This window comes from Ambystoma mexicanum, chromosome 4q (assembly GCF_040938575.1).
Source record: "Ambystoma mexicanum isolate Mex_15411 chromosome 4q, UKY_AmexF1_1, whole genome shotgun sequence".
NCBI classification, from domain to species: domain Eukaryota; kingdom Metazoa; phylum Chordata; class Amphibia; order Caudata; family Ambystomatidae; genus Ambystoma; species Ambystoma mexicanum.
The window spans coordinates 1,254,203,637-1,254,231,134 of record NC_090928.1 but is presented as its reverse complement, the minus strand read 5'-3'; the positions used below and the strand labels follow the sequence as shown (position 1 = coordinate 1,254,231,134).

The 27,498-nt window shown below is 49.1% G+C and overlaps 1 protein-coding gene across 2 annotated transcripts in view; it reads right to left on the bottom strand.

Annotated features, from left to right (window-relative positions):
• Window positions 1–27,498, bottom strand: part of LOC138468335 (uncharacterized) — a 419,279-nt gene that overhangs the window by 178,814 nt on the left and 212,967 nt on the right. For both annotated transcript variants that reach the window (XM_069608850.1, XM_069608851.1), the window contains exons 15-19: window positions 20,005–20,142; window positions 14,628–14,887; window positions 13,811–13,934; window positions 12,204–12,410; window positions 11,418–11,573 (exon numbers count right to left, since the gene is read on the bottom strand). In XM_069608850.1, the coding sequence (XP_069464951.1) occupies window positions 11,418–11,573; window positions 12,204–12,410; window positions 13,811–13,934; window positions 14,628–14,887; window positions 20,005–20,142 (885 nt within the window). The remainder of the gene's footprint in view (window positions 1–11,417; window positions 11,574–12,203; window positions 12,411–13,810; window positions 13,935–14,627; window positions 14,888–20,004; window positions 20,143–27,498) is intronic.

Here is a 27,498-nt window from a genome sequence, read left to right as displayed (position 1 = left end):
TCTACTTCTGCACTCCCACAGAGTGTTCCACTTCTGCACTCCACTCCTACAGGACCTGATATTTCAGTACTGGTACCCACAGAGTGTTCTACTTCTGCACTCCACTCCTACAGGACCTGATATTTCAGTACTGGTACCCACAGAGTGTTCTACTTCTGCACTCCACTCCTACAGGACCTGATATTTCAGTACTGGTACCCACAGAGTGTTCTACTTCTGCACTCCCACAGAGTGTTCTACTTCTGCACTCCACTCCTAGAGGACCTGATATTTCAGTACTGGCACCCACAGAGTGTTCTACTTCTGCACTCCACTCCTAGAGGACCTGATATTTCAGTACTGGCACCCACAGAGTGCTCTACTTTTTCACTCCACTGCTGCCCTCTAGGCTCTGATATACCTTTTCCTCTTCCCTCCTTTCCTCCCCCGTCCCCTCTGCTGGTCCGCCCCAGATCCACGTTAGCCTTCTCCCCTACCTGCTCTCCCAGTGCTTTGAGGCAGTTCTCTCTGAGTGCGGCGCTTTACAAACCATCACAATCATTACAGAACGCAGGTTCCGCTGCAGCGCTGCGTATTTTGTGGTGTGTGGGATTCACTGCATGGGGGGAAATCCATTGCGTGATGAGGAAGTTTGCTCATGGACATTTTATTTCTGCTTTTCATCATAATCCAAAACCGTGAAATGACAGTGAAGGCTCTGAGTCAGCATGTGTTTCATGTCAGGGCTCACATGTTTTGAATAACTGTTTCTCTGAGCTAGCGAGGCGCCATCTGTGTCTTATCGGCAGCCGGTGAGACACAGGCTACCCCTTGCCAGCTCCGAGAAACATACATTTAAAAAAAGAACATAAAGTCCTGGTGAAGTGCCAGTGGACAAGAAACATGTGTTGGCTCAGTGTATCAACTGGAATGTCAGGTGCCTTCGTTATTACAGCAAGCACTAACACAGCATATACAATACATGTTCTCTACTTTTTCTAGACTGGTGCATGCAAAATTTCACTGTATAGTGCATGCTCAGTATCACTGTATAGTGCATGCTCAGTATCACTGTACAGTGCATGCACAATTGATTTCTCCTACTTTTCTAGTACAGAAATACACATATGTACTTCAACTGCTATTCTTTCGCTTACCTACAGATGCACCGCAACCATCGCCTGCAGCCACCTGCTACTACAATATACTCCACTTATGCGGCTCAACCCTGAACCCTGGCCTGGACCCCCTGCTATTCCAGCACTGGACCCGCACACAGAGGTCCCTTAACCCTGACACGCAGCACAGTCTGCCAGTCAACTGCTGGCATCTGCACGCGCTAAAGTCAATGCACCTCCAGCTTCCGCAGCACTGGAGCGCTCGCTCAGCTCAGTCAATGCACCTCAAGCCTGACGTTCAGCAACGCCTGCCAATGCACCAGAATGCTGAGGGAGGGTAAGTATGACCGACTAATGGTGTGCTCTAGTCCTGGCAGGTATTTTTATTTATTTTTGCATTTTTAAAGCGCTCATACAGCCCACGGGCATTGAGGCGCTGTTACAGGAATTGTTTGTTTTTTAGTTGCGTAATTGTTTTTTTGTTTTAGTTGCGTATTTATAACGCGCTTAAATAACCAGTGGTTTCTAAGCGCGGACCCTGGGATCGAACCTGTGTTACTTTGTGTTGTCTTCCTTCCAAGGCAAGCACGTTGTCGCTGAGCTATCCTCCCGGGACAAAATGTAGGCGTGCAGCGCACCTTGAACTCTGAGGTTCTACTCTCAACCTCAAGACGTATTGAGAAATGGCAGGTTGGTTCTACTTGTTCGCGCCGGAAACGTATGATTACATGGATCATATGTTTATTCAGCAGATGGAAGGGTTTATTACTGTACACTTGATGAAATACTTCAGCCAACACGTGTTTCAACACTAGGTCTTTGTCAAGGCTAATGGTTACACAGTAATCAGGTGACATCAATCAAGCCATGGTGTAAAACAATAACATTAAGCATATAGAAATGATCAATACATACCATGGTCAAGGTTAAGGAGGCCGAGGAGTGGAAAAGCAAAAAGAAGGACACGGGGAGAGCAAATAGACCATGATTTGAATATTCAACATACAGTAAATTGCACATAGTAGCAAATTCTTAGATTCTAAAATATAAGTACCTTTCTGTAGTCTAGTTAAGTTATGTTTCTTGGTATTTATATAGCGCCTTATATATTATTGGTATGACCTCAAAGTGCTGGTAGGGTGAACGCCCTCGGGAACCGTAGTTCAAGTCAGTAGAGAGAGAGAGTGCCGTATGGTGTGTGGGTGCATCGGATATGTGTGCAACTGGTGCAGTTGTCAGATGATAGCTGCTTCCTGCCCTGGCCAATCAGCTGCATTTTTATTGCGAAGAAAGGTGGAGCGGAAGAAGCACCCAAAAGACCTGAAACTGATATTGCTACCATTTGGTAGTGAGAAGCACTGATGCTATAGGTGAGCATTGCCTTTAACACGCCGGTGAAAGGAGGTGCAGACTGTCCTAATGACGAGAGTAAGGTTACTGAGCATGTGAGGAGGACGGAATAAGGTGTGTGAAGAGGTGGGGGCATAGCTTTACTCAGACTCACCAATGCTGGCGTCTTGGCATAACCTGTATATGACATGATGATAGGAGGACCAGATTTTCTTTTTTAAAGGGTCAGGCCATAGAAATAGATGTATGACTAACGTAAATACAGATACAACTGTAGTCCTACTTCTATGTCGCTGGCCTGTTGCAAGAGGCGGGGAAGAGGTGTGCTCACAGGCACACTCCTCTCATCGGAGGAGAACGCCGGGGAGGGGAAGTGGGAGGAAATGGGGGCGTTAAAACCCACACCGGGACCCGATTACGAAATCCCGAAATCGGGTCCTGGCAAATACCAGGACCGTAGCCACCCAACCATGCAAACCCAGGACAGGTTTCTAAAATGAAAAAACTCCTGGCACCCCAGGCAGCAGGTTGATTTCCCCGGACTGTCCCGGGAAAACCAGGATGTCTGGTCACCCTACATGAGGAGGGAGAAAATGTATGAGTGGCCCATGAGGGTGTATCAACGACATTTGCAGTCATAGTGTTCCTCTGCACTTACCCTAATGGTAACAGGTAAAATCCATGCCCTACCAGTAACTGGTTGGCGGATAAAATGCTGTCCTGAACAGACAGCTGTGTGGAATGGTGAATGCCCTGATTAGACACGGAACAGTGAGTGAGTTCAGTGGAGGAATAATGGTCTTTCGGTATGCTTGGTCTTGTTAAGTCTCGCAGATAGGCAGTGTTTCTAGGCAACATTGGCTGGTTCTATCTCATCTTTCTTCCTGTAAAGGGTTAGTACAGTTTTTAGTATAAATAATTCGGGGCATGTTGCCAACAGTAGTTAGGATTAAAGGCACCTCTCCTAACAGTAATGGTGTCGTTAATATTGGAGACAAGAGGCCACAGTGCGCATCGTGTCACAGAGTGAGGATTTGTGTGTATTGTCACTCAATACACAACAATTCTCACTTTGTGAAGCTCCCTGGCTACGCCAGGCACAAACTGTCAATATTGACATTGCTTTCAATGACACGATGCGCACTGAGCGTGTGACGTCATGCGCTCCGATACGCGTGACGTCACCCTCCGAGCCCCACGGCATAAACAATGGCCCGTAGATGGCCGCGCGTCCACCAAACGAAACCTCACAGGAAACTTCCTTTTCCATTAGGCAAATTCTCTTGTTTTCGGGTTTGTTATGTTTTAACCCCCAAGGGCTGAACGAGTTGGTTTATTTCTCTGATAGCCCACCTAAAGGGGCAATCCTTATGTGGCCTCTTGCCTCCAATATTAACGACACCATTACTGTTATGGGAGGATGCCTTTAAGCCTAACTACTGTTGGCAAAATGCCCCTAAGTATTTATACAAAAACCTAATTGTATGCACCAATGCAGGCAGTAGAATTTAGTCCTGTACCTTGGAACCTCACAGTACATCAAGGTTCCAAGGATGACAGTTAAGGATTCAGGATGGGAGCTCTGACTTGAGAGGATGCATGTTATCGAGCTCCTGCCTCCCTTTTCCCAACTAGCCCTGAAACTAAACAAAACCACTTCCTTTTATACATACCTGCCTCCAGTGTCATCTCTGCTTCGCGTGCCTGCTTACCTGAACCCCAATACTAGAGGCACCAGAATGTTCGTCTTTGGTAACCGGGCTACTCCAGTGTTGCGCTGCCGATGCACCCTACCCCCGCCTCACTGCACAGCGTCCTACTCCAGCGCTGGAGCCTTGGCAGCTGGCAGCCTCCTGGGTCTGCAGGAAGGGAGTGGGGTCATGTTGCTTTAGTCGGTCTACCTGTGTGCAGGAAGCGGAACTAGACATTTCCTGGTCATGCTACGATTCCTGACTCACAAGAAGCTCCATGTGTTCTCTGCAGGTGCAAGGAGCGGGAACAGGCTCTCAGAAGATCCTAGGCTCGAATCTGATCTCCAGAGAGTCATAACATGCCTGGCAGCTGTGCAGTTAAGATGCATGAGCAGTGACCCTCGGCCTTCCTCTGGCGCATGCGCGCTATAGACATATTTCTAACATGGCCGCCCAAGAGCTTCAAAGGGTCACAAGGCAGTTTGAAGCTCTTGGGAGGCCATGTTGAAAATAGGGGTCACAAGGCAATTGTGGTTGCTTTGCCTAAGCAAGCATCACAAGAGCTGGCCAGCACTACTTGCCGTACGCAGGGGCGGACTGGCCTATAGGGAACTCTGGAGATTTCCCGGTGGGCCTCTGCACCCTGGGCCTCTTTTGTGCGGTAGTTCCATATTTTCTCATAGGAAAAGCATTGAGCTTGCTGAAAATGTGTCATATGGGGTCACTTTAAAAATTATTTGCAGGGCCTCTTTTGGTCCCCAGTAATTATTTCCAGGGCCTCACGCAAGTTTACACACAAATGTAGTCAACAGAAAACAAAGAGGCCCACATCCCTAAAGGAGATCTGATCTTTGATATTAATAAAAATGAGAACACCAAGGCTTGTTCACAGCTTGCTTCAGGGGATGATATGAGCAGATGAGAGCCGAGAAATCGTGTCCCCGTGAAATATGCCTGCAATGCGTCTCGAGAGATCTCCACCCAGTCCTTTGGGGTCCACGGCAGGGATGTGGAGAGAGGAATTCTGGAGTGAAGCCTGTGCTGGGGTTAAAGCCCTAAGACCCCATGATTACTCTAGTTTGGCTGTAGTGTCCCTCAACATGGTGTCTAGTTCTGGGAAAATCATCCTCACAATTTATAAAGAAACCCAACATTTTCGTGACGATGATTAATAGGACGGAAGAGGTGGACTGCTCATTCAACTATTGACTTATGTCCCCGCTGGATGAAAGAGGCAACATTTGAGCAAAGTGCCCCTGTTTCAACTGCAATGTTGGGTGGTGAGATGTCAGCTTATCCCCACTAGCCAAACTGACTGAACCAAAATAGATGGGTTATTGCTCAACTGGCACCCTGAAAAAAACGAGAGCTTCTTGGCGGGAAACCATCCCAACGGTTGGTGGGGTCATGGCCACGCTGGAAGCCCCAGAAAGCAACCTGGAGATTCTTGCTAACAACGCTCGCTCTTCCATCGCCCAAGACTGCTCGTTCTTCCATCGCCCAAGACTGCTCGCTCTTCCATCGCCCAAGACTGCTTAGAAGAATATTTCATATTCGCACCTTCCTCAAAGAACTCTGTCGATAATTAGTATGCGAGGTAGCGCGTCTCAACCATATTAATCAAGTGTACCTCGATCGGCCTCAACGTCTACCACACTGTCGCCAATAAGTGTATAACGCAGTGGGTCGATGACTCCTAAACACCGATAAGCAACAGCGTATTCCTCTGGCCCATCAACCACTCCACTGGCTCTCGCTAGCCAAACGGGTAAAATTACAGGTCTGCGGCATTGTGTGGCAAGCATTCAATTATTTCCTATTAATGTATATCTTATATATACACCTGACCGTCAGGGGAGATGTTCACCTCGGCTATTGATTCCAACCTCTCGAATCAAAAAGGACTGGCCGTGGCAGCGTATCGTCTCACTGTACACTCCCACCCTGAGGTGTTATTTCACAAAAAAGATAGCAGAAGTGACTTCACAAGCTTGCTGACGTCAGATGACATCCAGGAAGTGCCATCACTGGGCTGATGACATCACAAGAACTTAGCTTAGCTCCTTGAGTCGGCTTTTCTTCAATTTTTCTCGTTCTTTTAGTGCACTAATCCTCAACCTCTGCTTTGGACTACAGCTCCCATAATCCTTTAGCTTTCACTATTCTGGCTCAGGCGGAAGGGAGTTGCAGAGCCATGGTGTAGTTTACTGTGCAGTGGCCCTTCACTAGGAGTGTTCACTCACTGCACAGTGGGGTTTTGAGGTTGTATAACGTGCCTGAAACCAAGCGTTTCTAGGCGTGACAAGAGAAGAGAGGGAAACAGAGGTAGGACAAAACAAGCGATCGTACTAGGCCTTGTGTCATTCGGATCGTGCAAGTGCGCTAATGCAAAGGGCAGGGGGGAGGGAGAAGGTGAAAGTGCCGGAGAGAGGGGATGGGAAGTGCAATCAGGGCAGCAATGCCCTGAGTAAGTGCAGCCAGGGCAGTGCGGCTCTGGGTAGTGCAAGGAGAACAAGGGACTGAAGGGTTACAGTTACAGCCCCTAAGTGCGTGGTAGGCCCGGAGGCAGTGCAGGGGCAACTAGCCAGCGCAGAAGGTCGGTCAGCAGGGGAAAGAGAGAAAGCAGACGGGCCATTCCGGAGTGAGGCACATGTCGAGGAGCGGGATCTACCCCCACTCTCTGCCTGGAGAAGCGTCTGACCCTCAGAGAGTTAGAGGTGGCTGAGCAAAGGGCTCGAGAAGGAAGGTGTTTTGGAAGAGAGAGTTGGATGTAGTGCGAGCCCCGGCCCTTGAAAGCCTTGTGGACAATGCAGGGGGTCTTGAAATTGATTCTTGCAGCCACTGGGAGCCAGTGGAGAGATTTCAGGGCTGGAGAGATATGGTCCCTGGGATTAAGGCCAAGGACAAGTCTTGCAGTCCTGTTCTGGATTAGTTGCAGAGGGCGGAGAGTAGAGGAAGGCAGATTGAGGAAGAGGCTATTGCAATCGTCCAGCCTAGCGAGTACCAGAGCTTTGGAGACAGTGAGCGTCTGGGGGAAAGTGAGAAAAGTTAGAATACCTCTGAGGAGGTGCAGCTGGTAGAGTGCCTTCTTGGCAAGGACAGTGATGTGAGGAGAGAAGGAGAGAGAGGAGTCAAAGATGACTTAAGGCGAGAGTGTCTGGTACGACTTAACTGGGCGCACAGGTGACAGGGTTCCTACAGGATAGGGAACGGCGGTAGCCTCCTGGGTCGGTGCAACAGAGCGCAGTGGACAGTGTTTTCCAGTGGGTACATTGCAGCCTGCTCCTATATCCCGCAGAGTCATACCTTCCCCCAGGGGCAGGTTTCAGCCTGGCACCTACTCTCTCTGCAAGTCTTGCGGCTGCACAGAAGAGAGGCCAGGGGCACCACCCAGTGGCAGAGGTCTACTCACTCTCGAGAATGGCCACTGGTTTACGGCAACACTAGCTCTCAGGGTATCCGGGTAGAGGACAGCGACATCTCCCTCCTGAGCAGGATGGGGATTCGTTTGTCTCACGCCGCTAGTAAAGGCAAGGAGTAAACAGGGGATCGATGACCCTTTACCATGGTAGGCAGAGCATCCTGCACCTACCCTGGACTGACCCCCAGATTCAGGGCTGTCTGAGCTCAGCCACAGCTCCATCCACTAGCAGGACAACCCCAGCACAAGCAGTTCTGAGTATTCGGGGAACCCTCTAGCGGGAGGAGAGCAAGCCCCCTCCCTTACCCTGATCCCAGGTGTCCCACCAGTAGTCAGAGTGTAAAAAGAAGTAGTGGAACGCTGTTCCCTCTGCCCCGCCCCCTTTCCCGCTTCCTCCATTCCCCCCTACTCACTGCCATTCTCACCCCCGCCCAATCAAACCCCCTGCCTGGGTGCTGCCCTTAAGATGCTATGTTTTACAGCAGTTCCAGCAAAACTGAAGAGAATACGGGGAAAGAATATGCATTTAAATGACCCCCATTAGTGTGTCATTGTCCCCCTCAACATGCAGCTCCCCCCTTGTATATTGGCACCTCTTAAGGGACATGCCCAGGACTGTAGCCACTGACACACCCCTCCCATTAACTGCACAATTCCCAGACGGCTGCTGACTGCTTGAGCTGTCTATTGAAATAAGCAACGCTAATCCAGCACCTGCGAGATAGCGCAATGCAATGTGGCACTGGAATGTTACCGACAGGGCCTCGGTTCGAATCCCCAGCAGGGTAGAAGTTAAAAAACACAAAAACCAGGTTGGCCTTCCCTACTTACTACCCTGGTATGATATTCCAGGTCACATGGAGTAAGGGAACGATGACAGATTTCCCTGAGAAGTGAGGGACCGTCGTACTCTTTAGTCCCCCTGTTTTTTTCTTCCTTGCCTCCTATGGAAGCAGCACATTTGGTGTTGGATCAATTTGCTCCATTTCCTGCACAGAGTTCAGAGAATCAGCCCCTAGGTGGGCAACCATCAGAAATCCAATCCAAAGAGCTGGTGGTCTGCCCAGGGGTGGAGCTGCTTGTGCATGCCCAACCTCCTTGTTTACAGATCCGCCAGAGCGCCTGGGGACCAATTCTGTTGGTGACGGCGCGCTATATAAGTACCTTTAACATAATATAACATGAAGAGTGCTCTGGGGAAACACTTCCCTCAGAAGCTGTCCCTGGAAGGTCAATAGCTTCATATGAGGAGTAGACCCATGGGGGCAACACGGTGCTGAGAAGATCCAGTGTGAAATGCTGCAGCCTTTCTGCATGGCCTCTTGGCGCTTTAGGTGCTGTGAAGGGCTGAGGTGCTTCATGGGACGGCAGGGGGAGGGCACGGTTGCTGCTGCTGTGGGGTTTACGAGCAGCAGAAGTGGGAAGGGCCTAGGGCAGAGATCAAAGGAAGATTTGATGAGAAGGGGCTAACATGTCTTTTGGCTATGGCCAGCATCACCCAGCAACCAGGAGCTACCTCTGGGCAAGGAGGAGCTGGTGAAGGGTACTGCCAATCTAACTTGCACATGGTGGCAATGGTAATGGTAATGTTTATTTATAAAGCGCCTATACAGAAGTCAGTGTTTCAAAGCGCTCAAGGAGGGTGGGGACACGGGGAAAGACAACAGTCAATTCAGAGTCCTTCAAATTCTGAGACGATACTAGTGTGCACAGGCAAAGTAAGTACATATAATACAATTACATTTAAGACTCAGCAAATAGGCCTGGCAGCGACTCTGCAGTTTTACCAAGTGTAATACATGCCATGCAAACTAAAGCCTTCAGTCCATCATATATGATCCACTATGGTTTAAATGTTTTCTAGCGGGGTCATAATGCTGACCCCACATAGCTATGTTTGAATAGCACTAGTTGGCCTCGGAAGCCAGATGTAGCTCCTGGTAGCTCTTGGTGTGATCCCTGCAACGAACATGGACGAGCTCGGACCACGTCATGACCACTTCCCCCTTCTGGGTTCACATGCACATGACGTTGCAGGGTGCTTTCCTCGAAAACCGCACAGGTCACACGATTCAGTGCGCATCTTGGCAAGACTATTTAAAGCATTCCGAAACGCAGTACTCGCATTCTCGCAACGGTTCCAGAACCCCTACGGACCCCGGACCCACGACTTTGGATCGTAAAGTATCTTTCTCGATTCTTTTTCAGTTACTTAGGTATTTAGTTTGTTTCCTTATTTCAAGACCTTGTTATATGGATCCTCTCTGTTGACAAATGGCTCTTCATTATAAATTACCAGGTACTGCTCTTTCGTCTGTTTCTTTTGCATCACCTACTCCGCTACTACTATCGCTGCTGTCATTGTTTTTACCCCTTTGCCTTGTCCTCCTCTACAGCCCCTGTATCCCAGACTCCCCACCTAGCTCCCAATAGGAGGTGTGGGGGAAGCCACTCCGGTGCGCAGCAGAAAACCGACCTGTGCATTGGGTACCTACTGCTGGACAGTGTACTTCTTCATGCTCCTGAGAGACCCTCGGCGCGCCGTGGTCCATTCCGTGGCGGTCTTGTGAGGGTCCATGGGCTGATTTCTTTGGGCCTCGCCGCCTCGCGCCCTATAGTTTGGTTGCCAAGACTGTGAATGAGGCGCCTCCCTGATGCCAATTTTGGAATGGGTCGCCATTAAGCATTCTTGCATCTTAGCTCGCTCTCGGGTTTGCAGGTTATTAATATAGCGCATGATGGAGGATTGGCTGCTTCGTAGCGCTGTAAATAGCAGGCGCGATTATGATAAAACCTTAAGAAGATCTTGTTATCTACATTGATAGATAAAAGCCTGCGCCGACCCCTCCCGGATTCCCCAGAGACATTTTTATGAGAGGGCAAAAGGGACTTGTGCCCGGGGCCCCCACCTTTGGGGGACCCACATGGCTGCCAGCATGTTTTATGGTGCACTGCTGAAGATATAAGCCTGCACAACTCAATCCTATTCTGAACAATGCAGCCTGTGAAGCTTTCTGCATTCTTCAAACCTTTCCTTGTCTTCTGAGAGTTAACTGCTTAATTGCAGTTGTAAATGTTTACTGGTGCAATACGCATGTCTTAGCAAGTGGGCCTTCAGCCTGGTGAAGCACTATGCACGTCCTTGCATGTGCGTCTTCGGCCAGGGGAAGCCCTATGCATGTCCTTGCAGTGAAGGCCTGTAAAAAAACAACCATTGGCAAGCAAACAGTTTTGGCTTGTACATAATCATTAGACAGGCAATTGCCAGGCACCGATGTCATATTCCCAGGCACTCACACCATTTTCCGACTGCTACCATCTCATGGCCAGGTACCATTTTGATGGTCCCAACTGGCACATGCCTGTCTCCTGCCTTCACAAAAACCCAAACTGTTGGCTTTGCTTGTTAAAATGTGTCCTATACCCTCATCGAATTGTGTTAATGTTGCCCTTGAAACACCACGTGTTCATTATTCTGATCTCGGCAAGTCTGAAGAGGGTAAGGGGACTGGAAGGGAGTACCCAGGTACACTTTGTTTACTGAGGGGCAGCGTGTCAAGCTATGGGTTGTGATCGCATTAGAGGGACTGAGGGGGGAGGGGCACGCCCAGTGATTCTGGGCCCCTTCATTTCTTTGGTTCGGGTTAGGTGAAAAGCGTCTGTGCCCCGGGCCCATGAAGTTCCGCTATTGCGCACTGTGATCAAAATAATCATTCATTTATTCTTCATTTAACTTATAATAGCCGGATAACATGACCATTCATGTAAAATACGTCTTTGCTTACTTTGTACCACAGACGTGTTGACTCTTGATTTCACCCCCACCATCCAGGCCCACATTGGGGGGGGGCTACTTACCTCCATGCTCGTCTGCTTCTCCTGCAGCCCCTGCAGACCTTCCAAGCCGAGCTCACTCTTCACCACAGCAAAGTCCCTCTCGGTTTCCAGGACGTCCCGGCCAAGCTCTTGCGCTGTGCTCTGTGCCGCGGATAACCTTTGGGACACATCGGAGAGCTGTGGGGGACATGTGAGGAAAGAGACGGGTAATCACCTGAGGACAGCCCCAACGTGGTCCATGCATGTCCACACCACTCTCACAAGAACATGTTTAGCTGCCAGTGCACCCAACGCACAGGGTCTGCAACCTTTTGGCTTTGCATTATGTTTTGGACTAAAACTCCCATCCGCCCCAGCCAGCATAGTCAATGGTGGGGGATCATGGGAACCTTAGTCCAATACATCTGGAAAGCCACAGGTGTGTGAAAGCACAAAGAAAATACCCCACTCCTCCTTTACCAAAGCCTGGATCTCACTCATATGCCAAATCCCGGCCAGTGCTCGAGGTAAGACTTTGAGCTGGGAATGTTTTATTCACCACTTTTGCAAGTTGGGAGTAAAAGGGCATATTAGGAAGTAAACATGCAGTTCCCACTGTTGACTGGAGTAATTTTAATCAAACATAAATATACTTGTCCGAGGAGGCAAAACTACAACTCACTGCTTTGGAGTGCAGGAGCTAAACTGAGTAAGAGTTTATAGTCTGCACCCTTCCAATTCACTAAACATTTCCTAAGATCCACAGAGCGCGTGTGGGCCCACCCCCTCTAAGTCCCTGTGCCCGCCATAACCAGCTTATAGACATACAAGGTGTGCCAGGCTTCCGGTCTCCTTCTCGGCAGCCATCAGCCTCTCCCGCTCCTTGACTGCGTCGTTCAGCATGTCGACCGCCTCCTGCAGCTCGTCCAGTGGCCAGGCCATCTCATCCACGTTCTCTGCGGCTGCTTGCTTCTGTGCGTCCTTCGATGGGATGAGGCGCCGTGGCTCGTGGAAGTCCAGCCTTCTCTTTGCCGCCTGAAGGGGAAAACGGCAACAGAAAAAAGTGAACAAGAGGCCACCTGTTTAGTGCCGGCTTCCCGTGCCGCGGAACTAGCTCCCATGTAGAAAATGCATGGGACCATGATGGCTTTCACTGCTACCTAATGCTGCCTTTTCTACCTCAGAACACATCACCAGCTGCCTCACAGTCACGAGCCATCAGGTGGCACTGTGCCACCTGACATTAAACTCCTCCAACACGGACGTCACCCTTGTTCTTGATTCCAATGCTAACCACAATCTACCATCTCCTTCCCTCTCGTCCTCCTCATACTATTTATTTTATTCTTTGTGAAGCGCACCACAGCCCGTGGGCATCGAGGCGCTGTTAGAGGGTACAGTAGAATACTTACAGAGTACAGTAGAATGCTTGCAAAATTTCGGGTACAGGTTATACATAGTTACATGGGAACAGTAGAGGGGGAGCAGGGTGCGAAAGGGGAAGGTGTATACTAGGAACCAAGTATTGACAATCTCGCACTTGTTGATGAGTACATAAGACTCCCACAGCTCAAAATGGCAGCTCCCACAGTGGCCAGGATTAACCTCTGGATAAGGAAAATCTGCCCAAAACAGACCCACCTCTCGGGTCAAAACTGTAATCCCTACCCGTGTTCTTGGCAAACTCTATCACTGTTGTAGGCTACTCCTTGGTCTCCCCCTCTGCTCCTTCCCTCTCCACTCCTTATAAACAAAACTCTCAACTTCAAGACATGCTCCCTCTTCAACCCACCTTGATCCCCCCCCCTCTCCTCACCGACACCACACTGGAAGGCCTGCATTGCAAAATCTCTCTCTCCTTAAGTGCCCACCTTTTGTCTACCAATCTATCTGTGGTCTTTTCTGCCCACTCATACCTTGCTGACTGCATCTCTCTTTACGTCTCCTCTAGAACTTTGTGACCGCCCTCCACCCCCAGGTGTTCTGTCCCCCGACAGCCGGCTGCCTTCTCGTGCTTCTTCTCTCTACGTATCCACCTTGGCCATTTAAGGCAGCCAAACCATGGAATTGTTTAAGACCAGACTTAACCTCCAAGTACTAGCCCGGGAAGGGACGTCTCCCAACCGATCACCACCTGACCCAAGTTGGCCAATCCTAACAATGTCACACAATGAAAATATGTATATTGTTGACCTGTTACCAGTCTGTCTCATTAGAAATCCCATTAATCGACTGGTTCTCTCTCATTCTATCGCCCACCCCTACTGTAGAGGCGCCCCTCCCAGGGACTGCCTCTGGCATATGTACTGTTTCCTATGTGTGTCATTTCTATTAGAAATTCTACCCATGTGGTTAATACAAATACATGCACATGCTTAGAGAGTCTTGTGTACTGTTAATTCCTCTATACCAGTTTCCCTTGAACGCTCCCTCACCGGTAACAGGCTCTTCTGGCTCAGCGTCTCCTCCATCTGCACGTTCTGAAGAAACTCCGAGAGGACCAGCGAGTCCCGGAGATCTAAGGCTCTGCGCCTCAGGACATCTCTCATCAACGCGAACCTGCCATTTTGGAAACAGAAACATGCATTGTGATCGCTGTTAAAAAGGACAGAGTCAGGCAACGCAACATCATCAACGTCCATCAGCCAATCCACCAACAGGATCTGGCTCCAAAATGCTATGCACCAGGCCGGCAGCAAAGATTGGGATCCGTCATGGTGCCAACGTGCTCCGTGGCATTCTTGATCATGTAGGGAGGGTGATCTTCCTGGGTAGTGAGAGGCTTCCTCTTGTGCAAGCTTCACACCTCTGTTCAATCGACAGTAGACCGTGTTGGCTTTCAACATAAGGAAATGACTTTTCCCTCAAGAGGACCTGAGATGTTTACGCTACTTATTATTACCAGTCGGTCTCCTGCCAAGGGCACTATTTCTAGTTGGATGGTCCTCTAGTCTAGAGACCACCACACACGACCATAATGCTCAAATGTACCATAACAGGCAATGACCAGGAATGCAACATGCGTATCAACACCGGTACACCCAGGCCATGCCCCAAAAGACTATGTTCCAAAAACACCCAGAGCAAAGCAATATTACACTCCTCTCTTTACTCCTACTAAACAAACCCATTGTCCTGCAGGTGGCAAAAGACCATGCAAAGGGCATCACTGCGCTATATAAAACCCAATATCCTAACATACCATCGACTCCTGACACATCCTGTTTGGGTAAGTAGTCTCCAGGAACCCACCTTTCCTCCACTGTGTCCATCTTTCTCTGGATCTTCTCAGCTAGGAAGAGCGTGCCCTCTGCAGGGGTCCTGCCCATTTTCTCCTGTAGGGCACGGAGCGAGGTGTCCCTGGTAGAGAGCTCGGCCTCCATGTTGCTGGTCTCTTGAAGGTCACGTTTGATCAGCTCAGGGTCCCGCATCACGGCTGGCTCTGTGAGCAAGCAAGTCAGGTCCTGCAGCCACTGCTCCATCTGGGCTAGCTCGTCCAGAACCTTCTGAGCCTGGGAGAAAGTGAAGAGAGTGGGGGAGTCAAGGGTCAATAGTAACACCTGCCAGTCAGAAGACATCAACTTGCCCTGGAGTCTTTCTGTCCTCGCGTGACCTCTCCGTGGAATTGGTGAGGGCTTTAGTGAGGGCAGAGGCATTTGCATTGGAAAGTATGACTACCACATACCTAATCATAGTTTAAGGTCAAGGCTTTCAGCTGCAAGGACCCCAACCCACCTGACGAAGGAAATCTCACATCTACCCGCACCTCCGTCTTCGGAAAAATACATCTCTGTGCACCTCCTATCTCTGGAGAAAAGAAAATCTCCCTATCGCTCCTATCTCTGGAAAAAATAAATCTTCTTGAACCTCCTATCTGAGGAAAAAACAAATCTCCCTACCGCTTCTATCTCTGGAAAAAATAAATCTCCCTATTGCTCCTCTCTCTAGAAAAGAAAATCTGCTTGCACCTCCAATCTGAGGATAAAACAAATATCCCTATCGCTCCTATCTCTGGAAAAAACAAATCTCCTTGATGCTATTATCTCTGGAAAAAACAAATGTTCCTGCAGCTCTTATCTCTGGAAAAAACAAATCTCCTTGCACCTCCTATCTCAGAAAAAAATGAATCTCATTGCCGTTCCTTTCTCTGGGAAAAAACAAATGTTCCTGCAGCTCTTATTCTGGGAAAAACAAATCTCCCTATCACTCCTATCTCTGGAAAAGCAAATCTCCTTACTTCTCCTATCTCTGGAAAAAATTAATCTCCCTGATGCTCCTATCTCTCGAAAAAAACAAATCTCCATATCGCTCCAATATCTGGAAAAGCAAATCTCCTCACTTCTCCTGTCTCTAGAAAAAACACTTCTCCTTGCTGCTCTTATCTCTAGAAAAACAAATATCCCTATTGCTCCTATCTCTGGAAAAAACAAATCTCCTTGCACCTCCTATCTCAGGAAAAAACGAATCCCATTGCCGTTCATTTCTCTGGAAAAAAGCAAATGTTCCTGCAGCTCTTATCTCTGGAAAAAAACAAATTTCCCTATCGCTCATATCTCTGGAAAAGCAAATCTCCTTCTCCTATTTCTGGAAAAAACACATCTCCCTGATGCTCCTATCTCTCGAAAAAACAAATCTCCCCATCGATGCTATCTCTGGAAAAGCAAATCTCCTTACGTCTCCTGTCTCTAGAAAAAAACAAATCTCCTTGACACGCCTATATCTGGAAAAAAAATGGTCCTGCAGCTCTTATATCTAGAAAAAAAATCTCCTTGCCCCTCCTATCTCAGGAAAAAATTAATCTCATTGCCATTCATTTCTCTGGAAAAAAAACAAATGTTCCTGCAACTCTTATCACTGGAAAAAACAAATCTCCCTATCGCTCCTATCTCTGGAAAAGCAAATCTCTGTACTTCTCCTATCTCTGGAAAAAACAAATCTCCCTGATGCTCCTATATCTCAAAAAAATAAATCTCCCTATCGCTCCAATCTCTGGAAAAGCAAATCTCCTTACTTCTCCTGTCTCTGGAAAAAACACATCTCCTTGCTGCTCTTATCTCTGGAAAAAAACAAATGTATCTGCATCTCTTATCTCTGGAAAAACAAATATCCCTATTTCTCCTATCTCTGGAAAAAACAAATCTCCGTGCACCTCCTATCTCTGGAATAAACGAATCCCATTCTCTGGAAAAAAGCAAATGTTCCTGCAGTGCTTATCTCTGGAAAAAACAAATCTCTCTATTGCTGCTATCTCTGGAAAAGCAAATCTCCTTACTTCTCCTATCTCTGGAAAAAACAAATCTCCCTAATGCTCCTATCTCTCAAAAAATCAAATCTCCCAATCGCTCCTATCTCTGGAAAAGCAATTCTCCTTACTTCTCCTTTCTCTAGAAAAAAAGAAATCTCCATGCCATACCTATATCTGGAAAAAAACAAATGGTCCTGAAGCTCTTATATCTAGAAAGAAATCTCCCTGCCGCTTCTATCTCTGGAAAACAACAAATCTTATTGCAGCTTTCATCTATTGAAAATAAAAACTCCCTGCTTCCCTTCAAACCCAAATTGTTGTGTGGTTTATGCCTCTGGAAAAATCACACATTTATGCATTTGTTTCTGGAAAATCGTTACGAACAATTCATCACTCTAGACAGAACCTGGCTCTTGGGAACACAAATGATCCTGCACCTGGAAAACCAAGCCCTTCCTTCAGTCCTTTCCAGTGGGAAAAAAACAAACTTTCCTGAATCTTCTGAGTCTCAGAGTATAGACCTTCCTGCAGATAATGACCCAGGGAAAAACAAATTTTCCTGTGACTTTTGCCTCGGGGAAAAACAAATAGACCTATTGTTTCTAATGCTGTTGGACTCAGACCGCACTTCATCTTCAGCAGCTTGAAATCCTAAACTTTCCTACAGCTCCTGCACATGAAATACCCAAACATTCCTGCAGGTCATGCCTCTGGAGAGCCCAAACCTTCCTGCAGCTCCTGCACCTGAAATACCCAAACATTCCTGCAGCTCGTGCCTCTGGAGAGCCCAAACCTTCCTGCAGCTCCTGCACATGAAATACCCAAACATTCCTGCAGGTCATGCCTCTGGAGAGCCCAATCCTTCCTGAAGCTCCTGCACCTGAAATACCCAAACATTCCTGCAGCTCGTGCCTCTGGAGAGCCCAAACATTCGTGCAACTCCTGCACCTGAAATACCCAAACATTCCTGCAGCTCGTGCCTCTGGAGAGCCCAAACCTTCCTGAAGCTCCTGCACCTAGTTGACCAATCCTTCTTTGAAACTGTCTGTCCTATGCTTTCCTTTACAGGGTGAGTTGTATTTCGTAATGTTGCTAGAACTGTTTGTTGTGATAATAATAAAGTAGATATTTTTATTCATCCTTGACTGGCCAGTCCCTTTTATCATTGGGTAATAATTGTATTTTCTCTGTGTTGCAACTAACCAACAATCCACAACCTGGCCGAGGATAAGCCTGCCGTTCTGTCCACATTACCAAAATAGGACAAGAATGTTTATAATTTGCTTGTGTTTCCAATCCCTTAGGATCTCTTCTGGTGTACTAGAGGTGTGGGGGGGCTGATTGATGGTTTAGAAACTGATATTTACCCCTGGACCACCGGTACCCCAGAGGTTGATTCGTCACATTGGTGGCAGGCGGTCAGCTCTAGTTGGAGTCTTGTGCACAGCTTAGTCACCCAACAATAAAGGTACTGTTGCAGGCAACGTTTAGACACTGCTGGCTAATCGTAATAATCATGGATCTTGACATAGAGACTGTGAAAGGCATGACCAAGGATGTCCTGTGCGTCCTATATCAAGAGAGGGGACTTCCCCACAGCCCTAAGCTTAATAAACCTGAGTTGCTGACCAGCCTCCAAACTTGGGTAGAAGCGAGGGCATTTGGGGAGAAGGGGATGGTTTAGACCTTGTGTACCCAAATGAAGAATACCTTCCGCGAGAGGTAGTGGAAGATGACGAGGAAGACAGCATGAGCAGTGTTTCTCAACAAGCATCCCGCCGGGGGGCAAGCATGGTTTCTTGCTGACCTGGGCCATCTGTTAATATATAGAGAACCTCTTGCATGATAAGCCCTCTGGTGGCACTCAGTGTGCCCCTTTCTGACCTCCGCCCTATCTTAATACACTGGGAACCTCTTCCATGCTAAGCCCTCTGGTGTCGCCCGGTGTGCCACTTGCTGACCTGGGCCCTCTGTTGGCACCCGGTGCCCCTTGCTGGCCCCTCTGCATGCTAAGCCCTCTGGTGTTGCACTGTGTGCCCCTTGCTGACTTGGGCCCTCTGCATGCTAAGCCCTCTTGTGTCACCCAGTGTGCCCCTTGCTGACCTGGGCCCTCTGCGTGCAAAGCCCTCTGGTGTCACCCGGTGTGCCCCTTGCTGACCTGGGCCCTCTGCATGCTAAGCCTTCTGGTGTCGCCTGGTGTGCCCCTTGCTGACCTGGACCCTCTCTTGGCACCCGGTGAGCCCCTTGCTGGCCTGGGCCCTCTGGTGGCACCCAGTGCCCATTGCTGTCCCCTCTGCATGTTAAGCGCTCTAGTGTCTCCCGGTGTGCCCCTTGCTGACCTGGGCCCTCTGCATGCTAAGCCCTCTGGTGTCGCCCGGTGTGCCCCTTGCTGACCTGGGCCCTCTGCATGCTAAGCCCTCTGGTGTCGCCTGGTGTGCCCCTTGCTGACCTGGACCCTCTGTTGGCACCCGGTGAGCCTCTTGCTGGCCTGGGCCCTCTGGTGGCACCCAGTGCCCCTTGCTGGCCCTCCTGCATGCTAAGCCCTCTGGTGTCGCCCGGTGTGCCCCTTGCTGACCTGGGCCCTCTGCGTGCTAAACCCTCTGGTGTCGCCCGGTGTGCCACTCGCTGACTTGGGCCCTCTGCGTGCTAAGCCCTCTGGTGTTGCCCGGTGTGCCCCTTGCTGACCTGGGCCCTCTGCGTGCTAAGCCCTCTGGTGTCGCCTGGTGTGCCCCTTGCTGACCTGGGCCCTCTGGTGTCGCCCGGTATGCCCCTTGCTGACCTGGGCCCTCTGCGTGCTAAGCCCTCTGGTGTCGCCCGGTATGCCCCATGCTGACCTGGGCCCTCTGCATGCTAAGCCCTCTGGTGTCGCCCGGTGGGCCACTCGCTGACTTGGGCCCTCTGCGTGCTAAGCCCTCTGGTGTTGCCCGGTATGCCCCTTGCTGGCCTGGACCCTCTGGCAGCACCCAGTGTTCTCCTTTCCTACCTTGGGCCCTCTGGTGGCATCCGGTGCCCCTTGCTGACCTGGGCCCTCTGGTGGCACCCGGGGCACCATGCTAACCAGGGCCCTCTGGTGGCACTCGGGGCCCCTTGCTGACCTGGGCCCCCTGTTAATACACGGGGAACCTCTGGCATGCTAAGCCCTCTGGTGGCACCCGGGGCCCCTTGCTGACTTGAGCCCTCTGGTGGCACACGGTGCGCGCCTTCCTGATCTGGGCTCCTTGGTGGCACCCGGTGTGCCCCTTGCTGACATGGGCCCCCTGGTGTCACCTGGTGAGCCCCTTGCTGGCCTGGGCCCTCTGGTGGCACGCGGTGTGTGCCTTTCTGATCTGGGCCTCTTGGTGTCACCCGGTGTGCCCCCTTCCGACCTGTACCCCCTGGCAGTACCTGGTGCGCCTCCCGCAGCACGGTCCCTCGGTGGTGGTTCCTTCTCTTCAGTGCTTCCCACAGCCTCTCCAGCTCCCTGAGGATGCCTTCCACGCGCGGACTTCCGGGGTGCGCAAGTCTCACCAGCCCCTTCCCTTCCTGCAGAGGACAGACACACAAGCAGGGTTCAGGGCTTTGCGCGGGAAACATGGATGGACATGTGTGAGCCTCGCATTCGCCTTATTGCAATCACAATACGCTTCCTAGAGATGGCAGGCACCCCATCCCTCTGTGATGAAAGGGGTCATATTGCATGAATAATTCAAGCTCATGGATGACCCTGGTGGTCACGTGCATATTTCTACAGCTGCCCACCATTACACTGAGCGCTGTTAGGCACCGGGACCTTGCGTTCACTGGTCACAATATAGCAGCGGCCGTGGACAGATAGAGTCGTGGTTCCTGGTGACGTATGCACTGCAACACGTATGTGTGATTGAAGTGACCTCTAGGCTTCTTGTAGGTTACTTCAGGTTTATTAACAGCTTCTTCGGTTACACATGTAAGTTACATAGAACATAAACACTGGCACCCGTCACCCAGGCAGAGGCTCTCTAACTGCCTGGGCTCGGAACCCTCAACCAACCATTCTCTCATTCACAGCGCAACTTTCCACGTGACATCACAGGCTTCCAACATGCAAAGACAAGCACTTCACAACATTATGCTATTTGCTTTAATAGCCAGCGCATTCCGATACATGGCAGCTCAGGAAGTTAAGCGCTGGTACCTGACAGCTACACCCAAAGAATATGTTGGAACCCCCCAACAAGGCCAAAAGAGTCTTTCATTTTTCCGGAGTCAGAAAACTCCGTATCATTACATTGGTCAATAAAATAACATCTGCTATTACAGTGCTTAGATGTTTGGGGGTGTCAGTCTTGAAGCGCTTTCCAAAAAAAGTGATGGTATGACCTGTATGCCTTTAAAACCACTTCTGTCCATACGCTATGGACAACATACTGTGTGGCCTCAAAAATACCAGATCCAAAAGAAAATCAGCACACAAGCGGGCTCAGCTGGTCCACCTGCAAGAGGGCCTTCAGAAATTCCCCCAAAACATTAGCACCATTATTGTGTGTGCTTTGTAATGTGCCACATGCAAGATTGGGCACTTCAGAGCGCTATGTTAGCTATGTTAATCAATCATAATTCTGAGAATGGCGAGCAAAATACCAGTGTAATCTCCCATCTGTTTAATGCACTCTGCCCAGGCCTTCGCGCACAGCCACATGTTTCCCAGCTATAGTGGCTGTCCTATTTTCGTGTCTGAGCTCAGTACCTGCACTGGGTAACGAACATGGCTCACGAGGAGGAACAAAAGAAGCCAGAGGGGAAAGGGTGCCTGTGTAGAGGTGGTACTGGCACACAGTGCCAGTAGGTAGGTTTCTCCCATGGGTGTTGCTAGGTCTAGAAAAGACCCGGGGCGGTGCTAATGTCGGGGCTGTCGGGACTCACGAATAGCTGGCCATTTGGCCCCTGAGCTTCTATCCAGGGCTACAACCAAAAGACCCGGGGCTATATCCCCCTCCCCACAGGCACCCCCCTAGCCACGCCTCTGGTGGCTCCAGTGACTACAAGACCTGTAGCCACCTAAACAGAAATATAGGAAGCCGTGTGGGCACGTGACTCCGTGCAACTCAAGGCGCGTGTGGCAGCTTCATACCATGGCGGCGAGGATGGGATGAGACAGGAGGTGACCAGAGAACACCACGAACCATGGACACAACTTAGTGGCAGCCGTGAGAAGCACGAGCCAGCCCTCAACAAGTGGCCCCCAAAGTGGGACTCGCATAGCATGCGACAGCGCCACCCCAATGTCTGCTGTCACCATGTGCCCCCTCAATACAGCGACAGCAGGGCGGGAACCAAGATGCACCAGTCAGTAGGAAAGCAGCCGGGCAAGTAAATGCGCTGGTAGTGGCGGATTGAGGGGTCTCCACATGTGACCACCTCAGAAGAACATGGAGACGCTGTGCTGAAGGACCGGCTGGTGGTAGGATGCAGCACCACCTGAATGCAGGAGAAATTACTCCAGTGCAGGGATCCGGCACTGGAATAGGCAGTGGTGATGGTGGGTTACACAGCCAAATAGGTGTAAGTAAAGTTACTTGAAGACATACAAAAAGGCAAGACGTTCCATATATTTCTTGACCACAGTGTTCAGGGAGCGGAATGGCCATCCAAATAGAAACAGACAATGGGGTCCTGTTTTCCTTGAGCTAGAAGAAAACACTTCAACCACAGAATGGCACATACCACATCAAGTCAGCTTGACACTATCCTCAATACAATGGACAGGATGAACGAACGAACTGCTTCATGAAAGGGACCAAATAGGCAGCACTCCTAGGAGGCCAAAACGGTGCTATTGATCCTTACACCATTCCCAATACCATCACAGAGGTGTGGTTATTTCAGCTGATTCAAAGAAGAAACATGTTTAGCACCCCATAGAAAATGCAGGGGAAAGATCAAAGTAATACATACATATGGAAGAAGTGAATCATTGAGAACAGAGAACAGATCATGCAGAAAGCTGAACTAAGGCTCCACAAAAGACAACAACCCTCACAGGCTGAAAGTGGGGCACGTCTCGGTATGGTGCAACCATAGAGATGTGAAAGAACCCTCCCAAACATGTGCCACCATATAATGGAACGTAAAAAGAATGGGGATTTTATGCACCAACTTCGAGGTACTCTGCAACCAATTGTATATATTTCCCTGTCTGGATGGGTGTCGCATTAATAGGAGGGGCAGAGGTAAAACCCCACCTTTGAAGAAGATTGCCCACACAAGTGAGCCCTCCCGGCGGCTGATGCGCCACACTCAAAGTTCATTGATTCCAAACTGTTATTTATTAGCACAAACAGTTCTGCACGTGCAACATGGATTGACCTATGACAGTGGTCTTCAAACTGTTTTGGCCTGGGCCCCCCCTGAGTAAAGTTTGGGCAGGCCAGGCCCCCCAAAAGTGCCAGATGGACAGTATGTAGAAATCGCTATGAACTTTTGCGTGCCCTCACCGCACGCTACTCCCAGTACAGACCCTGGGCTCTCTCCACCCTACTCCCACCATTATCCCAGTGCTGCCGCCCATCCTGCTCCCACCACAGTCCCATAACACAAGCATACACACATCCATACACATTTAAATAAAAAATAAATCACCATAAACGTACCTCGCGTGGTTGCTAAAATGCCCCGCTCCAGGTTGCTCTGCCCGTATGTGCGAGGAGGCGCAGGAGCACCCCTTGCACATACATACATGCAGTGCCCCAGCCAGCATTTCCAATGAGCTATGCAAGGCTGGCGAAGCAAAGCACCCCAGCATTGCATGGCTCAGTGATCATGTGTGGCTGGGGAAATGAACTGTCAAAGGCAAACAGAGTTTCCCTTTGACAGTTCAGCCATCCCAGGAGCACTCCCTCAGCTGGAAAATGATAATGGATAAGCCAACAGGCTTGGACTGGCCTATACGGCAATAGGGCGATGACTGTACCAAAAATGCAAAATGCTAGTGTAGGCCAGTAAACATGGGCCACTTTTTTGGCCAATGTGGGCCAGTTTGAGGAGTTACTTCACTATGCAGCTAGAAGTTTTGACCACTGTTGCTGAATACATATTCTTTAAATATCACCATTTGCTTACATTTGAACAAAAAACAACCCCTTGGGTGCTATTCAAACAGTCTGTGACTAAAGGACTGAATATCCATTTGCAACTGCTGGCCATTTTTTCATTGGTGCCTAAGATCGTTGTATGGCCATGTGAGCTGCCCCTTCTCACTTCCTCCAATATATATAAAAAAAAATATATATATATATATATATTTTTTAAAAATTTTATTTTATTTTTTACATTTCATGCTGGGCTCTGGCGCCCCCGCTGGGATGCGGCCGCAGACCTCTGCCCTATGATAACACGTGTTTCGGCAAAACTCATTGCCTTTTTCAAATCAGGGCTATTTTTACATTATAATCAGTGTTATTTACGACCAACAAAGTTAGACAAATCAAAATACATTTTGGTCAACACATATATCAAATACGTTGTTATTAAAGACAGAGAGGTGAAGGGCGGGGCATAGGCGAGGATTAGTAGGAAGAGAAAACGAGAGAGAAAACAAAAAAAAGAAAAGACAAAAAATAAAATAAATTGTGAGACCTTCAGAGCAAGATTATGTGGCTTGCACAACATTCTAAGTCCAAACACACATGGTAACTCGCAAACATGGGATAAAGGGAAATGAAGCCATGATCTTAGTCCAACCAAAACTACAGAGAAATAAAACACATAACCAAACTAGAACAAGTAGTATATGTTTCTACACTGATGTGAACATACTTTGCCGTTAAGAAGAAATTTCGAGAATTTCAGGTCTCCCAATTTATTTATTTTTTGTCCATTTTTTGTCTTTTCTGTTTTTTGTTTTCTCTCCCTACTAATCCTCCCCCATGCCCCGTCCTTCATCCATTTGTCTTTAATAACAACGTATTTGATATATGTGTTGACCAAAATGTATTTTGATTTGTCTGACTTGAAAAAGGCAATGAGTTTTGCCGAAACACGTGTGTGTAGCCATATAATGGAAGGACACGGAACACTGAGAGGGTTACAATGTACCCAAGGGAAGTAGGAACTATGAGCAGAGGCAAGAAACCAACAAGAGGTGGCAGATGAGACCCACACAGGAAGCCAAGCAGAAGAGCATGAAAACATTTGAATCCTGAACTGCACCGGAGGGGCGGAAGGAGGCCATGGTGCCCAACTGGGCAGGGGAGTGGGAACTCGCTGAGACATTGAACACCAGGAGCGAGGAAGTCTGCAAGGGTGAGGAAGCCCCCAACAAGTAAAAAGACTTCGTCATAGATTGAGTCCTGCCATGCTCCTTATAAGCGGAGATAATTTATGTCACAGATTGTGTCCTGCCCTTCTCCTTATAAGGGGAGATGCTTCATGTCATAGATTGAGTCCTGCCATGCTCCTTATAAGGGGAGATGCTTTATGTCAAAGATTGAGTCCTGCCATCCTGTCATTCTCCTTATAAGGGGAGATGCTTTATGTCATAGATTGAGTTCTGCCTTGCTCCCTTATAAGGGGAGATACTTTATGTCAAAGATTGAGTCCTGCCATTCTCCTTATAAGGGGAGATGCTTCATGTCAAAGATTGAGTCCTGCCATCTTGTCATTCTCCTTATAAGGGGAGATGCTTTATGTCATAGACTGAGTCCTGCCATGCTCCTTATAAGGGGAGATGCGTTATGTCATAGATTGAGTCCTGCCTTGCTCCTTATAAGGGGAGATGTGTTATGTCATAGATTGAGTCATGCCATGCTCCTTATAAGGGGAGATGCGTTATGTCATAGATTGAGTCCTGCCTTGCTCCTTATAAGGGGAGATGTGTTATGTCATAGATTGAGTCCTGCCATGCTCCTTATAAGGGGAGATGTTTTATGTCAAAGATTGAGTCCTGCCATCCTGTCATTCTCCTTATAAGGGGAGATGCTTTATGTCATAGATTGAGTTCTGCATTGCTCCCTTATAAGGGGAGATACTTTATGTCAAAGATTGAGTCCTGCCATTCTCCTTATAAGGGGAGATGCTTCATGTCAAAGATTGAGTCCTGCCATCTTGTCATTCTCCTTATAAGGGGAGATGCTTTATGTCATAGACTGAGTCCTGCCATGCTCCTTATAAGGGGAGATGCGTTATGTCATAGATTGAGTCCTGCCTTGCTCCTTAAAAGGGGAGATGTGTTATGTCATAGATTGAGTCATGCCATGCTCCTTATAAGGGGAGATGCGTTATGTCATAGATTAAGTCCTGCCTTGCTCCTTATAAGGGGAGATGTGTTATGTCATAGATTGAGTCATGCCATGCTCCTTATAAGGGGAGATGCGTTATGTCATAGATTGAGTCCTGCCTTGCTCCTTATAAGGGGGGATACGTTATCTCATAGATTGAGTCCTGCCATGCTCCTTATAAGGGGAGGTGCGTTATGTCATAGATTGAGTCCTGCCTTGCTCCTTATAAGGGGGGATGCGTTATCTCATAGATTGAGTCCTGCCATGCTCCTTATAAGGGGAGGTGCGTTATGTCATAGATTGAGTCCTGCCTTGCTCCGTATAAGGGGTGATGCTTTAGAGATGGCCCTTCCTTTGATCCTACGCTCAGTGCATGCCAAGGGTGATGAGTGTGGCGTGCAGGGGGGAAAGAAAGGAGGGCTAGTGAAAAATGCATGTGTGTAGAGAGGTGGCTGATGCACCTGCTGCTTGCAGCACCCAACTGTTGCATAACTTCTGTCTCGGGCTGCTACAGCACCCACCTGTATACAACCTCCAAGTGCCTGTTTCAGTACCCACCTGTTGCTCGGCCTCTGTGTACCTGCTGGAGAACCCACATGTTACATAGCCTCTATCTGGGCATTCTACAGTACCCCACTGGTGCATACATACCCTATATTAACCAGCTGCAGCCTCACCCGTTGCATGCCCTCTATGTACCTCCTGCAGAACCCACCTTTGGCACATCTTCTATCTGGATCTGCCACAGTACCAATGTGTTGTTCGGTTGCTGTTCATCAGACACAGCCACACCTGTTGCACAATCTCTATGAACGTGCTGCATTTACACCTGTTACAACCCTCTATGAACTTGCTGCAGCTACACCTGTTGCAACCCTCTATGAACTTGCTGCAGCTACACCTGTTGCACACCCTCTATGAACTTGCTGCAGCCACACCTGTTGCACACCCTCTATGAACTTGCTGCAGCCACACCTGTTGCACACCCTCTATGAACTTGCTGCAGCTACACCTGTTGCACACCCTCTATGAACTTGCTGCAGCCACACCTGTTGCACACCCTTTATGAACTTGCTGCAGCCACACCTGTTGGAACCCTCTATGAATGTGCTGCAGCTACACCTGTTGCGCACCATCTATGAACTTGCTGCAGTTACACCTGTTGCACACCCTTTATGAACTTGCTGCAGCCACACCTGTTGCACACCCTCTATGAACTTGCTGCAGCCACACCTGTTGCACACCCTCTATGAACTTGCTGCAGCCACACCTGTTGCACACCCTCTATGAAAATGCTGCAGCCACACCTGTTGCACACCCTCTATGAACGTGCTGCAGCCACACCTGTTGCACACCCTCTATGAACTTGCTGCAGCCAGACCTGTTGCACACCCTCTGTGAACTTGTTGCAGCTACACCTGTTGCACACCCTCTATGAACTTGCTGCAGCCACACCTGTTGCATACCCTCTATGAACTTGCTGCAGCTACACCTGTTGCACACCCTCTATGAACTTGTTGCAGCCACACCTGTTGCACACCCTCTATGAACTTGCTGCAGCCACACCTGTTGCAACCCTCTATGAATGTGCTGCAGCTACACCTGTTGCACACCCTCTATGAACTTGCTGCAGCTACACCTGTTG